The following is a 14,971-nucleotide window of genomic DNA, read 5'->3' on the forward strand; positions in this document are numbered from 1 at the left end:
TACCACGATATTTGTATCATGAACGTTGTATCGTTAATACATCTTGTCTTTCGTAAGTGCAGTCAATTAATCCCGTTTAGCAGAGTAATATATTTTTTTTTTTTTTTTTTTTTGTATCGCGAAAAAATTTTGACAGAACACACGTGTACGTTTGACGAAAGAATCTTCTCGCGAGGCCACTTTACCAGAGTCCAGCTATAAAAAAAAAGAAAAAAAAATGGAAAGTGTATTTCATGCATAAGCCGTGGTACCATTAGCAGATCATCATTGGAGTCGCGCATCCGCTTCTTGCCGAGCTCGATGCTCGCCATACTGGCGCTCTGCAGTCCTCCGGGCATCGCAGTTGCCGGCACTCCTGACATTCCGCCAGCCAACGCACCCATTCCCGCCACACTCGTCGGCATCGTCGCCGTCTGCATTTTTTTCGTTTTTTTTTTTTTTATTTTTATTTTTATTTTCACACACGTTCGTTCGGTTTTTTTCCGATTCCACATTTTTTTTTTTTCCGTGACATTTTTATGCGTACAGATTTCGTTTTTACAGTCGTACATAGAGAGTTTTCCGTGCATCGCCGTGCGTCGACCACATCCGTTTCCGTTTCGGCCGTTCCCGAGACGTCCCCAGTCGAGACATTTTCATTTTTTTTTTTTTTTTTTCGTTCGTGTGTTAGCACATTTATACATATTTTGTTGTATCGTTGCGGTATGGTGGTGATGGTGGCATACATACATATATATATGTATTTTTTTTTCGTATTTTGGCATATGCATGCGGTGGTATCGGTCGATCGTGCGTGTGATATTATTTATGTTGATTTTATTATTTACGTTGATATATAAGAGTGTTTTTTTTCCGAGTTTCGGCAATATTTCGCAGGCGTTAATTGGCAGGTAGCGAAGCGCACGAAGGTATTGTCAGCAAGCATGTAGAAGCATCGTCAGGCGCGGAAGAGGGCAAGATAAAAATCAAAAAAAAGAAAAACAGACCAGTTGAGGCTAAGGCAAGAAACGACAGTCGCGATATATATGTATATATATAAATATTTTTTTTTTTTTTTTTTGTTTCATGTGAAAAGAAAACACACATACTCTTTAGTACGTGCGTGTGTATGCGTGAGCGTGTAAATCCGCGTATAGAAGTCGCGTTTGCTCAAATTATCCGTATCGCGCTTATATCAGGCCACACCGTGTCGTGTGCATACGCACACGTATACACGCGCACATGCAAGTACACGTGGAATTTACGGCTTACGATATTTTTGCGCGATCGCGCGTAAGACGATACGCACGCCAATTGCGTGCGTAATACCCACCGAGGGTTTAAAATCTACCGCTCAAGTTACTCGCACGTGAATCCCGAGTGACGTAATTGCATATTCATTTATCACATCGTTCGATCGTTTTATCCTAGTCATATATATATATTCATTTAAATCTCTTGCTTGTCTCTCTTTTTACACGCTATGTTTAACGCGAAGCTACGCAAATTATATTACGTGGAAATTTCGGAAATCAACTCAGAGGTAGAAATAGATCTGCGATATAGATTTGCATAACACGTGGGAATTCTTGCGAGTAGAACAAGAACGATTTTAGTCAGACACGCGATCGCACAACCTTTTTCGTTCGATAAACGCGGCTGTAAATAACGATTATTTGTATATATTTCAAGAATTCAGAAATATATTTCTCTCCGTAATATTCGCGTTTTTACGTATTTCTCGCTTCGCTCAGATCTCGAGTTACCGGCGAATGGACAGCTATAAGCAAATAACGTGGTTTGTCGCGGCTTTCACTTACTTCCGATACCGCGTTTATCGTCATTCAACCACGTCATTCACTCTTTTAAAATGCATGTAACAATGACTCGCAGAAAGCAAGTTTCTACGAGACACAAATGTATATATATATATAAAGATCACCGATTAATAATAATGGCAATAATAGTTATGACGATGATAATAATAATAATAATAATAATTACAACAATAATAATAATAATCATAGCACGTTAGGTAGAACCAACGGATGTAGCTGGTGTCAGCGTCAATCTGCGAGCTAATTGGCACTAATTCGTTATTTTTTTTATCGACGTTAAGGCGAGAGAAGGATAGAGATAGAGAAGTAACGCATCTACGTGGCAGAGACGCTATAGTGACTAAAGAAAAAAAAAAAAAAAATAGAAAAGAAAGAAAAGCGGAAATCTCTTAACAATATTGGAAAATCAAAGTCGGACGTGGAAAAGGGGCGCGTAAATAGAGAGGGACGCGAGGTACGAAAGAGAACCGGTCCCACTTCATCGGGTCCATCGACATCGGGCTCTCGGCTGGCGTTTCTGACTGCGGCAACACCTGCAATAATCGAGGCATTCTCTCCAAGTTCATTAGTTTTGCGTCTGTCTTTCACAATCTATATTTGCCGGACATACTCATATATGTACAAGTTATATATATATATATATATATATATATATATATATATATATGTATAAACACACACACATATATGTAATTTGACTCTTTGGCTTCCCGCTCCACTTTTCTCTCTCGCTTTACGTCAGCGTCTGGCCACCGCTCTTCTCTTTCGACAGCTTGCGAAACGGAGAAGGCGATTGAGAGAGAGAGAAAAAGAGAGAGAGAGAGAGAGAAAGAGAGAGAAAGAGAGAGAGTGATAGAAAGTTATATATGTATATATATATATATATATATATATATATATATATAGTGAGGAAATTGTGGAAGAGAATTACAGAGAAATGCGTGCAAGAGACTGTAAGTGAAGCAAAAAAAAAAAGAAAAAAAGAGGGCCGTCTCTCTTAGAACCCGTACTTCTTGTCTTTCTATCTTTACAATACCTGAAAAATTTACGAAAAAGACATTGATTTAGTTTGCAAGTTAATTTACATCATTTCTCGTGAATATCCAAGTGTATGGTGCTCTCTTGTTCAAATCTCGAACTCGCTGTTGTCGTCGGCATCTTCTTTCAGGGACAGGGATAACGTTGTCGTGAAATTGTGTTTGTGATATATATATGTTTGTACATGTGGAGTGTGTAAGTATGTATGTCGCATGTATGTGCATGCGCATATATATATATATATATATATATATATATATATATATATATATATATGTACGTATGTATGTATGTATGTATGTATATATTTACATGTTCGACGATGATTTTGTTCTGTACAAATCGAGGATACACGAGCCTGTGAGCGGCTCGCACGTGTCGTTTGCGGTTTCACAGTGATAGATCTGCACTTTTACGTGCTCGGGATATAAATTTTGTGTCGTACACTTGACAAACATTCAGGTATGGCATACCAATTCCGAAGAGTGCATTACGTCCCGACGGTATGTTTCGACATGACCCTCGTTGGCGACGTCGTTGATATGTATACAAGGTACATCGAGGCTAATGATAGACTATATATTACATAACTTATCGTAATATCATTTTAAGGGAGAGTATACATGTAATATTCGAACCAAGACAGTGGAAAATGTGTTTAACGTACAAGCGCATTTATTGCGAAAATGCAAAATTATTAGCGAAGCATTATTGATAATTTTATCGCTAAAATCTTGCTAATTATTTTTGAAATACAAACTTGTTAATTTTGTAAATTTAAAAAATGTTTTACTTATAAAAACCTTATTGAAGAGGATCTAAAAATTATAAATAAATGCGGTTTGGGTTTTCTCGCGGCGTCGAACCATCGACGGGTCATCCGAAAGAGGGAACGAGAAGAAAAAATGAAGAGAATTGGCAAAAAAACAAAGAATTGTTCCGTATTCCGTGGGCGCGTTTCGTTCTCTAAGAGATCCCCATGTCGGTCCGTAACCCCCGAGGCAAATTCGGACGAAAAGGCGATTCCGTCGGTATACGCAGTGTATGCACCCTTGGGAAATTGAAAACCACTTTTAGAGAATGAGACTTCCCTGCCAACAAGCTGGTCTGCCGCAATCATCCATGTGAGACTTTTCCTCCATTGTGTCCGGGTGTGGCTGCAGGTCTTCCGCGCGACGTCGCTGAAAGTCTTTCTCGCTCTTTCTCTCTCTTTTATATACTTCTGCTTTTTCTTTTCTCTACAGCTTTTACTCTTTATTCCCCCGGATAACAAATACGCTCGTATCCCGGAGACAAGGTTCACGTATCGAAACACGGCGATCGAGTCCGCATCGGAAAACGGGGTGCGTCCACCCCCGCGCTGTTTACGAAATAACGCTACGCTTTCGAAACGGCCGCCGTCCAGTCGTATTTTTGTATCAAACACGTTCGTAAAGATAATCTCGATTATTCGATCAAAACGGGCTCATTAATCGAACCGTTGACCCCCGAGCGCTAATTTTTTTTTATCGACCGTTTTTTTATTAATCATTCCTCGCGTTTAAATTGAAATAATGGGAAAAATAAGAAAAAAGAGAGAAGAATCGCGATCAACCAGCTAGTGTATCTTTTCCAGAAAAATGGGTGGAACCAAGAGCGATCGGAGGACAACGGTGACGAAACGGTTCCTAATTTAAGAACCGTCCTGCTTAATGAACGAGTCGCGAGCGAGCGAGTGTGTCGCTAACGTTGTCAATAAACGCGCATCATGTGCGAGAAACTAAGAGACAGATTTGACAACGGAAGTTAGACAACGACATTTCATCGCCTGGCCCACACACCTCCCAACAAACCCGTCGTATCTGTTCGTTTCTTCTACTGTTTCTTTCTATATATTTTTTTTTTCGCTGTCTTCTATGTATCTTTCGAGGACTCTTAGTGTAGCGTTTTTGTGTGGGGCAGCAAAACAGCAGCGGGGTTGATAGCCGGGTTTCGTGCAGCACAGCTTGTCAGCAGGGTGGTGTACGTGTCATTCGTAAAAGATTTCTTTTCTCAACTACGTCTTATTTACAAGAATGTGATCGTTCCATTTCCCTTACATTTCAACTCGATTGAAAATAATATCGTTTATAAATTATACAATTCGTATAATAAAATCTCTTACAAATTATGTAAGTTAACATTGCATATGTGTGATATTATTAAATTATATAGAATTTAAAATGTTAAATTATATTATTAATTATTAATTTTGATATTAATTATGCTCTGTCTGACAGGCAAAATATCTGTCTAACAGATATTTTGCGAATAATATAAATCCTAATAGTATTACTCTTGAAATTTTCGACAGAAAATGGAGCGCGCACATGGAGCTGCGAAAGTATTTGTATTCATTATGACCTAAGAGGTACCGAACAGGTGATTGGTGTATTGCAACTAGTTCTTTGCACCTGGGTAGCTGCGATAGGCTGCTAGAAAGAGAGAAATAGAACAGTGGTGTTTTGGTGATGTTAACAAGAATTTTGCCTCGTGTACTACTCACTACACACTACAGAAACGACTCAACATCATACAGGAGATGTAAAATATGGACGAACACAAAAGCGACAAACATGGGATGAGAACTATACAACATATCGTCAGGAAAAAATTAAAGAGTAAAATTGAAAATAGTGATTGCACTGTAAGAAGATCAGGAGATAAAGTTCAAGAATAGGGAAAAGGGTAATTAAAATAAATGTCTTTATGGTAGTTATACGGGAGACGATGTCTTTTGCATTCCGTTTTCTTAAATTCCTATAAAAGAATTAGCTGAAATATAAATTAAAAGAATAAATACTGTGAAGAAAGACATGTATCATTATTCTTATCGATAACAATGCCAAAAAATATTATTTTACGCGTGACATCATATATTTTAGTAACTTAGCGCTGTGATAATTTTTAGTTTGGAGTTAATTATAAAAGGGGATAATATTATATAGATATATTCGTGTCATTATGACATGATGATTCATCGTACTCCTAGCATAACTATCATGCAATTTCGAGCACTGCGCAACAATTGGCCAATATTATTGTTTCATCGTTTATCTCTATTTTCACGCACGATAACGATCGTGTATATAAATACACGTGACATAGATCACCCATGTATCTGTGTAATGTAAAACTCGATACGTGTCCAGCTGCGTGTGAAGCACGTAAAGGGACTAACGTGATCAAGAGAGAGGTTTTAACGACATATACACTCGACGTAAATTGGCGAAAAGCAGCGCAGCAACAAAAAGCTTCTTCCGACGTAAACCCAGGAAACTGAATAAGAGGAATGGAAGAAAGAGATTTTGATAGATAGAGACACAGACAAAGAGTAAAGAAAATATGGATTCGAGGAGCAAAGTGAGGAGAGAAAGTGAGATTAAGGGAGGAAGTAAGGACAATGTGCGGTCGAGGGGAACATGCGTGCACTTCGAAGTCCTTTTGTTCTTCGCGGACGACATTCTCGGCCCGTACAAAGGACCATTTCGAAATTTATCGATTTCAGAATTTTTTAATTTTCGTCCGCTCAAGCGTGTTTTTTTGATAGAGAAAAGTACAGTGGGACGGCGACACGATCGTAATGATAATCTCACGGGCGATATACGAGAGAATAGAAAGAAAGGAAGCGAGAGATCAACGATCTTAGAGTACAAAACGGAGCCAAGCGATTGATTCAGAGGAATTATGTTCGAATAAAAGAGAAAAAAAGAAAAAAAAGTGAAGCAATTTTTTTCCAAGCTTGTGTGTTAGGCAAAAGCGCGATGTATTCTTCTCTTTCTTGATGTTTTTCACATTGTCAAAGACATTTTACATTGTATATATTTTTGATATATATGCATATTCTAAAGTGAAAGATCTTTGTGACGCACAAAATTACTTGATTAATCGCGGATAACGAAATAGAAATGTGCACTACATAATATATATCTAATGATTCATTTAAATTAATTCATCCATCTCTGATAATGTAAAATAATATCTTTCTGGACATGAAGCTTGGTGGACATATAATGCTACATTTATATTATATTTAATACATTCAATTTTAATATTTGTTCTTTAAAAAGAAAAAAAAAAGAAAAAAAAAGATAATCCACATTACATCACTTTCAGTCACAAAATATCCATACTTTTCCAACAGAGATTTAATAAATAACTCTTTTTAATGTGGTAAATGCATTGCAACAACAGTGAAACTTGATATCGCGGAACACATCCCCGTCATTTTCTCTTCACGACAAGCGACATCAACACCACTGTACTTTATTATCGCAGCCCAACAGTAAAAAGGACAGAGCATCGGGCGCTATTTTACCCTTTCTGACATCGACCAATTTTCAGCGGAGAGATAATTAAAAAAAAAATGAAAAAAAGACGACACACTTGCATGAAGCACACGCCACATGGAACGATCTGCGAGGTCGAGGCTGGAAAAAGGCAGAGAGGCAGAAAAAGAAGAGAGTAGAAAGGAAAAGAGATTATTAGTGTCGTCGTTTGACCCATTAACATCAAAAAAATTTCATTCGTTTGCCGTTGCATAGAACGGCTGTATCTATTCTGTGTAATAAAGTAGAATAGATATAGAAAAAATTTTTTACGTTACATATTTTCATCTCTTTCACATGATTATACTAACATATAATGTATAAATCCAGACAACACTATCTCGCTGACATTTTCGTAAAATAAATTTTATCAAAAAAATGTAAATTCTGTTCTTTTTTTTTTCATCACGTCATTTATATTCATCTGAGATTTTATTTAATGGGACAATTGTTGACACAGAATATGATAAAAAGCATCGGTGTTTTCACGACAAAAACCATGTAATGCTACGAAATATTTTCCTGAATTATGTTAAATTGACATTTTGCTTTCGTATGTTATCCTTCAAGTTATATTCTGTTTAATATAAAGTAGAATTCTGTCGCAACTCACCGATGATTAGAATGGATAAATAAAGATAGAACAGACAGTTTGGATGCATGATGAAGAAAAAAAAACAAGAGGGTAACCCTCTGTGTCACTTAAGAACTCAGAGAAGATTTTATGGGAAAATAATGGACTTACGTAAAGAAGGAAATACTCGACAAGGTACTCAAACTAGTCATCAAGTCAAATTAGGAAAAGTATCTGGGAGGGATGAGATAAAACAAAAGCGCAAACATAAAAACAGGGAAGAATGAATAAGAATCAAAAGAAAAGATAATTGTGAGAGTTAATGTTACAGAGAAGGAAGAAAATGTGAGAAATGGAAGTAATAAAGAAATAGAGAAAAAGAGAGAGTTTGATAGAGAGAGAGAGAGAGAGAGAGAGAGAGAGAGAGAGAGAGAGAGAGAGAGAGAGAGAGAGAAAGAGAGAGAGAGAGAGAATGCATTACCGCAATGCTAGCCCGAGATTGTGCGGCCTTAATGTGGGCTTGAAGGTGCAGAGGGGGGTGGAAATAGCGGCAGGGGTCCCGATTGCATCGGCCCTTGACAGCGTCCATGCAGACCGTCACAGAGCCGTCCTCGTTCGCCTGCACCGTCTCGAGGGGGTGCGCAAACCGGCACTCCGTCTCGCCGCGTTTGCACGCCCCGCGTTGAAACTCGCGACATACCTACAGCAAGAGCGAACACGCATGGCATGGCACTCTATCTATGTGGGCGAAAGGGGGTCTTAGGGGGGCTAGAGGCTAAAGGGGGCTGGCTGGCTGGCTGGCTTGGCAGGGCCGGGGGCGCAAAAGTCAGAGAGGGAAGGTCGACCGGAGGTCGTCAGGGGTGGCAGCTCAGGGATAATGGGTGAGGCGATTGTTCAAACGGTCGCTAGCTCTCCTTCGATTACGATCGCACATTTACGCTTCTCGATAGTTGCTGGGAGCTAAAGATGGATAAGACAGATTGATATATACACGGTGGAAAAAAGGTAGGATGAGTGATTGGATCGTTCCTTATTGTTAATAAAAAAAAAAAAAAAAAAAAAAAAGAACGATGACATCATGACGTTTTGACATTTTAATGTAAATCTTTCGTAGATTTCGCATTCGGATTATGATAGAATAAATTTTTCGTATGATGTTTGGAAAATGTTTACATCTTTTGAAATGATTTTTCGAATGAGACTTAATTTTTTTATATCTGTTGCACAATGAATGAAGAGATAGACTTTTGCTTAGATGGTTTTCTCAAAATATATATAAAAAAAACAGTAGACAAAATTTACATCGGATACACGTACTACTTTGTTTTGTAAAATTAATTCGCTCGTAAATTGGTATAGCCTGCTATTTAAATTAGAAAAATTTAAAAGCAAAACGTAAAATTGCTGTCATTATTGTGAGCCTGTTGTTTTATTATTTTCTTATAATACGTAAGATGTAATCATTGATAGAAAACTGTAAAGAGAGTCGAATGAAGGGAATTACGGATTGACTTGAATAGGATAGATGATAGAGTAACCGCTATTAGAGGGGAAATAAAGATTTTTGTAAACAGTATAAACATCGAGGAACATTGGTGCGTTACGGAATAGGATTTTTCTACTTTGGCATGGACGAGCATTGGCCGTGAATACACGTTGCGAAACATGTAAACATACGAGAAGTCAATTAATAGGACCGGCTAGTAAAGCAAATAGCTTCAAAGCCGGCGCCAGTACGCCGTAATTTTACGGCGCCTTTAAAAGCTGCGGTTTTCTCGTAAAAAGACGCCTTCTTAACTTTACTGTCGCGACAATTAATTTATTCATTAAGATTCTTTACATCGTTATGTATTCTTATACTCGTCATATATGAGCTACTATTTCATTTAATTTAACAGTTTGCTTAAAAATAGTTTAATTAAAAATTTTCGACAAAATTATCGATAAATAGATAAATTATGCATATTGCATGTAAAACAAAATGGTTAAAAATGAATTTTTTACAGTTTACAAATTTATATAAAGTCAGCAGGAAATTTAATCAATTTTAGAGATAAAAGTATTGGAATCTCAATAACATGTATTCACGGTTGACACCTGGCCGCATATAGACTACTATAGGCTAGGCTTTTAGTGTATTTGGCAGCCACAGAGCTCGTGCCTAACCTGGCGAAATGTACAGCCGGGACTATGTTTTTTTACACAAGACGGATGTATACAGAGAGGCAAAAAAACGCGCAAAGAAAGGAGGAAAATTGGACAAAAGATGAGGCGGATGAAGAATGAAATGTAGAAGGTAGAAAGAGAGAGAGAGAGAGAGAGAAGAGTATAGAAATGAAAGTGAGAGTATAGAATAACGTGTAGCTAGCAATTGGACCGAGTGATGCGAAAGAGCGTTCCGTTTGTGGACTTCGGGTCTGTTTCGGGGGAGGCGTTAAAAAGAGCCAACTTGTCACACATTCTTTTTTTTTTCTTTGTCGGTATAGTTTTTTTCTTTTTTTTTCTGGCCGTTGGTACGCTGGTTCCAGATGACAGGTCTTGACACTCACAACAGCCTCGAGACTACATACTCGTGCGAACAATCGATTTTCTATCACGTCTCTATCGATTTTCTCTATGCGCTCTTTTCTGTTCTAACGAAAAGAGTGTCTCTAGGGAAAGCGATTTATGCTTAAAAAAGTGGTAAAATAATCTACTTACCGATCATTACGCATACACATACACATATGGAATACGTATCTATAGCTCGTAAGGATTACTACGAGAACGCGAGTACTTTTCGCCGGGAAAGGACGGAGAGTCCGTGAGGCCAGCCGACTCGTGTTACCGGACTAATTTTAGCGTCAGCGAGAGAGAAAGACCGGTGCTTACCAACGCCCAGAAAAGGGAGAAATTAGATCGCTCTACTCTACTCTAATGGAGCTGAAATACCGTGTTCAAATCTGTCAAAGAGAGGCGTAGCACGCGCCGTTACTCGGTGCACCCTCGCCCCGCCCAATAAGGTCGAAGGACACACGGGGTATGGACGGCGATGAGGAGGGTAATACAGGGTAATACGATAAATGCCTCCACGAGCATTCTTCGGTTGTATTATCAATCGGGTTAATATGCGTACGTGTTAAAGGAAAATTCTGCAACATGCATCACTTACTACATTCCCTTACTGCATTCTCGCTGCGTCTCGAGAAAAGTAGAAAGTCGGATAAGAACCTCGAACATGCTGATATTCTTCTTGAGATAATTATAAAATAATTAGGAGCGATCATTATTGAAAAAAACACTATTGCTACCAAAAAAAAATGCGCTAATTTTCAGGTAAAATTTAGCGTTGAAACTTTTACTTTTCTCAAGGTATGAGATTCTGAGCGTATCCTAGAGTACCATGCATATTATAGTTTTGAAATCTACGCGTTGAAGCGCTATTCATCTCGTCTAGCAATAGCAATATCTGTCAGTTTTTGGTTTGACTGAATTTTTTTTTTTTTTTTTTTTTTTTTTGGGTCGGATAAATCTAGGCATCACGGGTGCCTGCGTTCAATGCAACAGAATAACAAAGGTAATAGCGCGTATTACGCGCGAGCGTCACTTCCGCGCGTGAAGTGACGCTTGCTCGTGTTTGCTTCACTTTCTCCGCGCGTCTTGTTCGAGTGTGTTAATTCGAGTGCACGCACTCGGTCGCTCGAGTGTGAATTATGGGTTAAAGTGGGCGCTTTCGGCAAGCTGGAAAGCTTGTTAGGAAATGCACACGTATACAGACATTAAACGGTTAACGAGAGAGAAAGAGAGACACGCACGCGCGCAGACACACATACACACACACACACACACACACACACGCACATATATTCTGTATATATTTAGACAACACACAACTGCGTGCAAAGACAAAAGACACAATAGCGTATGTAGACAGCTACAGAGAAAGAGAATGCATGTGTGTACGTATGTGTGTGTGTATATGTGTATATCATATCGCGAATGTTGCGAGACAGATAGCGTATAGTTGACACCGTGGCTAAAAGAGTGAGAAACAGGTGCGACAAATGGTCCTTTTGAGTTCCTAATTAACGACGGACGGTCGGCAAGCGGCGCACTGTGAGCGCAATTTTAAGTAACGCTCGTAAATTTTCACCCGAAGAAAATCACATCGGGGACAATGTGACATTATGTAAGATTCCGCCAGGAACGAGAACGAAACGAATGAAATTTTGGTTTTGGATCTCTGCGAAGAGTCCAGAGATTTTTGTTTAATTTATATTGTTCAATTTACTCTTTGGATATAGGACAAGAATCACAGACCAGCGTCTCTTTTACCATAGGCAGGATTTTATTAATTATTTTGTTATTTAATGCAAAAGTAATTAATTAACGATTTTCACTGTCAACATTGGCGAGATCCCCACCGCTACCTTGGCTTGTAAATTAGAGCATTCTAAAATCAATTTTCAACTTGCTTCAATATTACTCTTCCTAATGTAAAATTATGTGACCAATTTTCGATAGTGACATTCGGCATTACGTTAAAATATCTGTCAAACGAACCATCGCGCACAAATTAGTGATAGAAATTAATTACTATGGAAATCACTTCCTCTCCGTACTATGTACACGTATGCGGTAAGCACATATAATAAATTAACGGTAGTGCACGTATCCGAGTGCATGTTTGTAGTGCGCGAATTAATATTTTTTGTATAATTCTCGTGCGTCATATATCCCATTTTTATTTCTAAGTCCGATATATTTCACTCATATTGAACATTTTCCATTTAAAAAACTGTTTAAAACGCGTGAGAGAAGCAACGCGTAGCAAGCAGCATTGAAACGAGCAACGATGTCAGCGATCCGTCGCGTGCATCGTTCCTCGCGAGAATTTCGATATAAAGTACCGCTTTGTTAGCAAGCATAAAAGATGTGAAATGAAGTCTATTATACCTATCGCAGAAGCGCACACACACACAGACACAACGCTACAACAGCTGCAGAAAAAAAATTATGATAAAAAAAGAACTTAAAATCATGAAGAACATGTGTATGTATATTTTGTATATCGTAAGTTGCGTATGCTTGTTTGACGTGTATGAGAGATATTTGCATGTACGTGTATATGAGAAGAGAATGTCTGTTGTGTATATATATATGTAAGGATATATATATATATATATGTTGATAAAATGTGCCAATAAATATCAAAAATTCGCATGCGATCATACTGCAATAAGCACCTCCTCCTAGCTGTAAAAGTAAACACATAAGTCGCCGCTGAATGTATACAACAATTAATAGAATTAGTAAATAAGTAACGTGTTTGCGATTGCGACAGAACAAAAATCATAACTCTGGCGCTGAAAAATCAGATACACATGTATAGATATATATATATATATATGTATAGGTATATCAAACACTTGTAAATCGGATATATATAAATATATAGAGAAAAATATGTATTATATATATAGTCGCAAAAAAATTATATATTTTGCCGACATAAGACAATGTGTGAAATACGAGAAGCTGTAAAGAGCGCATTAGCTTTGTGCAGAGTTGGCCGTGCACGCCGATTATCTTCGTCGACGCGACAGCTTTTTCGCGTATGTATATATATTAACGAAAAAATATCTCTCTTCCACGCGAAATCAAAGTCATGTCAGTATATACGGGTTCATTTTTTTCCTCCGCGTCGACAAATGCATCGGCGTGACGGGGTCAGTTTGGCTAGCCAACAAAAATAAATGTATGCGTGTGGACTACTGAAGATGGGAAACGAAATTTCGTTGAGACGCCAAGAGAGAAAATAAAATTCGCAAGGAATCGGGGGGGGGGGGGAAATATATCGCGCTGAAACTGGCGGTAAAAAAGAAAACAGAACATAGGGACCACTAGTTAAGTGCCGGCCTGTGAAAAAGAAACGATATGATATATATATACAAAAAAACACAGTATCTATATATCAGCTGTTCTTCCATTTGTCGGAGTATGAATATGCCAGTGAGCGTATAGCGCAAAAATCCGTTAACATCGAGTAAAAACATTTGAAATTAATATAGACATCACTACTCTTCATTCACTAAAGTCATTCGCTACTACATGTTGTGAGAAATGTCACGGTAGGTACTGCTTTCTACTGATTTCCCTGATTGGTCAAGCTTTTGGCGGCAGGCGCGCGCGCGTTATCAACTTTAAGGTATGCGTGTGAAACAAATATCATTAAAAAAGAAAAATTAATGATGATGATGCGAAAATTTAGAGGAGGACATGATAAAATGTGAAAAATAATTGTGCCTCGATTTGTGTAGTGTGCTATTCACCAGAAGTAACTTCGGCCAATCAAGGTTAAATATATTACTATGCTAAACAGCGAAAATCCAAACGTGTTTATATCGATATTAATAACATTATATATATATATATATATATATATATATGAACAGGCAGCAAGCAATTAATTCAAAGAGCATTAATGACATATCGTCCGGGGGAGATGCAGATCTTGCGATCTTTTTTCTTTTCTCGCAGGTGCAAGGGTCAAGGAAGTGAGGGGGCGTTGAGATATCCAGACAGGATGAGTTTCGGAGAGAAATGGGCGAACTTCAATGTCGTCGTCGATATGGACAGGAATTAGCAACGAATCGTAAACGCGTAGTATCCTCGCGAGAAAGACGTTTACACGCAGATTACTTGACTGATAGCCGATTACTAGCACAGTCCCGATCGAGTGTCCTCGAATTTCACGAAATACGCAAGAAACTATTTCTTATTGCAAGCGAAAGTGCACTACAGAAAAATCTGTTTTCTCAAACGGAAAAGAAAAAAAAAGAATCATATACAGTTCTGGGCATACTTCGCGCAAATTCAACCAAAAGAGCGAAGGCAACAAATAAAAAGATAAGTAAAATACAAGAAGACTAAGATAAGACATACAAAGCACACAAACTTCTTGGTCATTAAGTGAACTTGTAAGAATCAATAAACAGTCTGTGCATCAGTTTTCAGTTTTAATTATATTTCTTTTATTTGAGAATTCATCATCAATAAATTTCACGTGACCCGAACTCAGTGCACAAGTCATCGTAGTACATCACAAATAGGTATTGTTATGATTACTAATTATCATCGTTATTGTATGTTACCAAATATTATAATAAGTGTTACCGTAAGACCAATCGTAGTTAGTTAATAAATCGATCGTATAT

At 38.0% G+C, this 14,971-nt stretch overlaps 1 protein-coding gene across 14 annotated transcripts in view; it reads right to left on the reverse strand.

Annotated features, from left to right (window-relative positions):
• The window catches only part of LOC140664093 (protein muscleblind), a 378,997-nt gene that overhangs the window by 26,676 nt on the left and 337,350 nt on the right, over window positions 1-14,971 (reverse strand). For 7 of the 14 annotated variants that reach the window (XR_012046388.1, XM_072888827.1, XM_072888826.1 and 4 more), the window contains 2 exons: window positions 8,257-8,475; window positions 252-413 (listed from right to left, as the gene is read on the reverse strand). The exons of 4 other annotated variants lie outside the window; for them this stretch is intronic. Coding sequence is in view for 9 of the 10 variants with exons in the window: in XM_072888827.1 (XP_072744928.1) it covers window positions 252-413; window positions 8,257-8,475 (381 nt within the window). In the remaining variant the exon portion in view is untranslated. The remainder of the gene's footprint in view (window positions 1-251; window positions 414-8,256; window positions 8,476-14,971) is intronic. 3 more of the 14 variants (XM_072888831.1, XM_072888829.1, XM_072888830.1) reach the window with 2 other exon arrangements.

Source organism: Anoplolepis gracilipes, chromosome 3 (assembly GCF_047496725.1).
Source record: "Anoplolepis gracilipes chromosome 3, ASM4749672v1, whole genome shotgun sequence".
Lineage (NCBI taxonomy): Eukaryota > Metazoa > Arthropoda > Insecta > Hymenoptera > Formicidae > Anoplolepis > Anoplolepis gracilipes.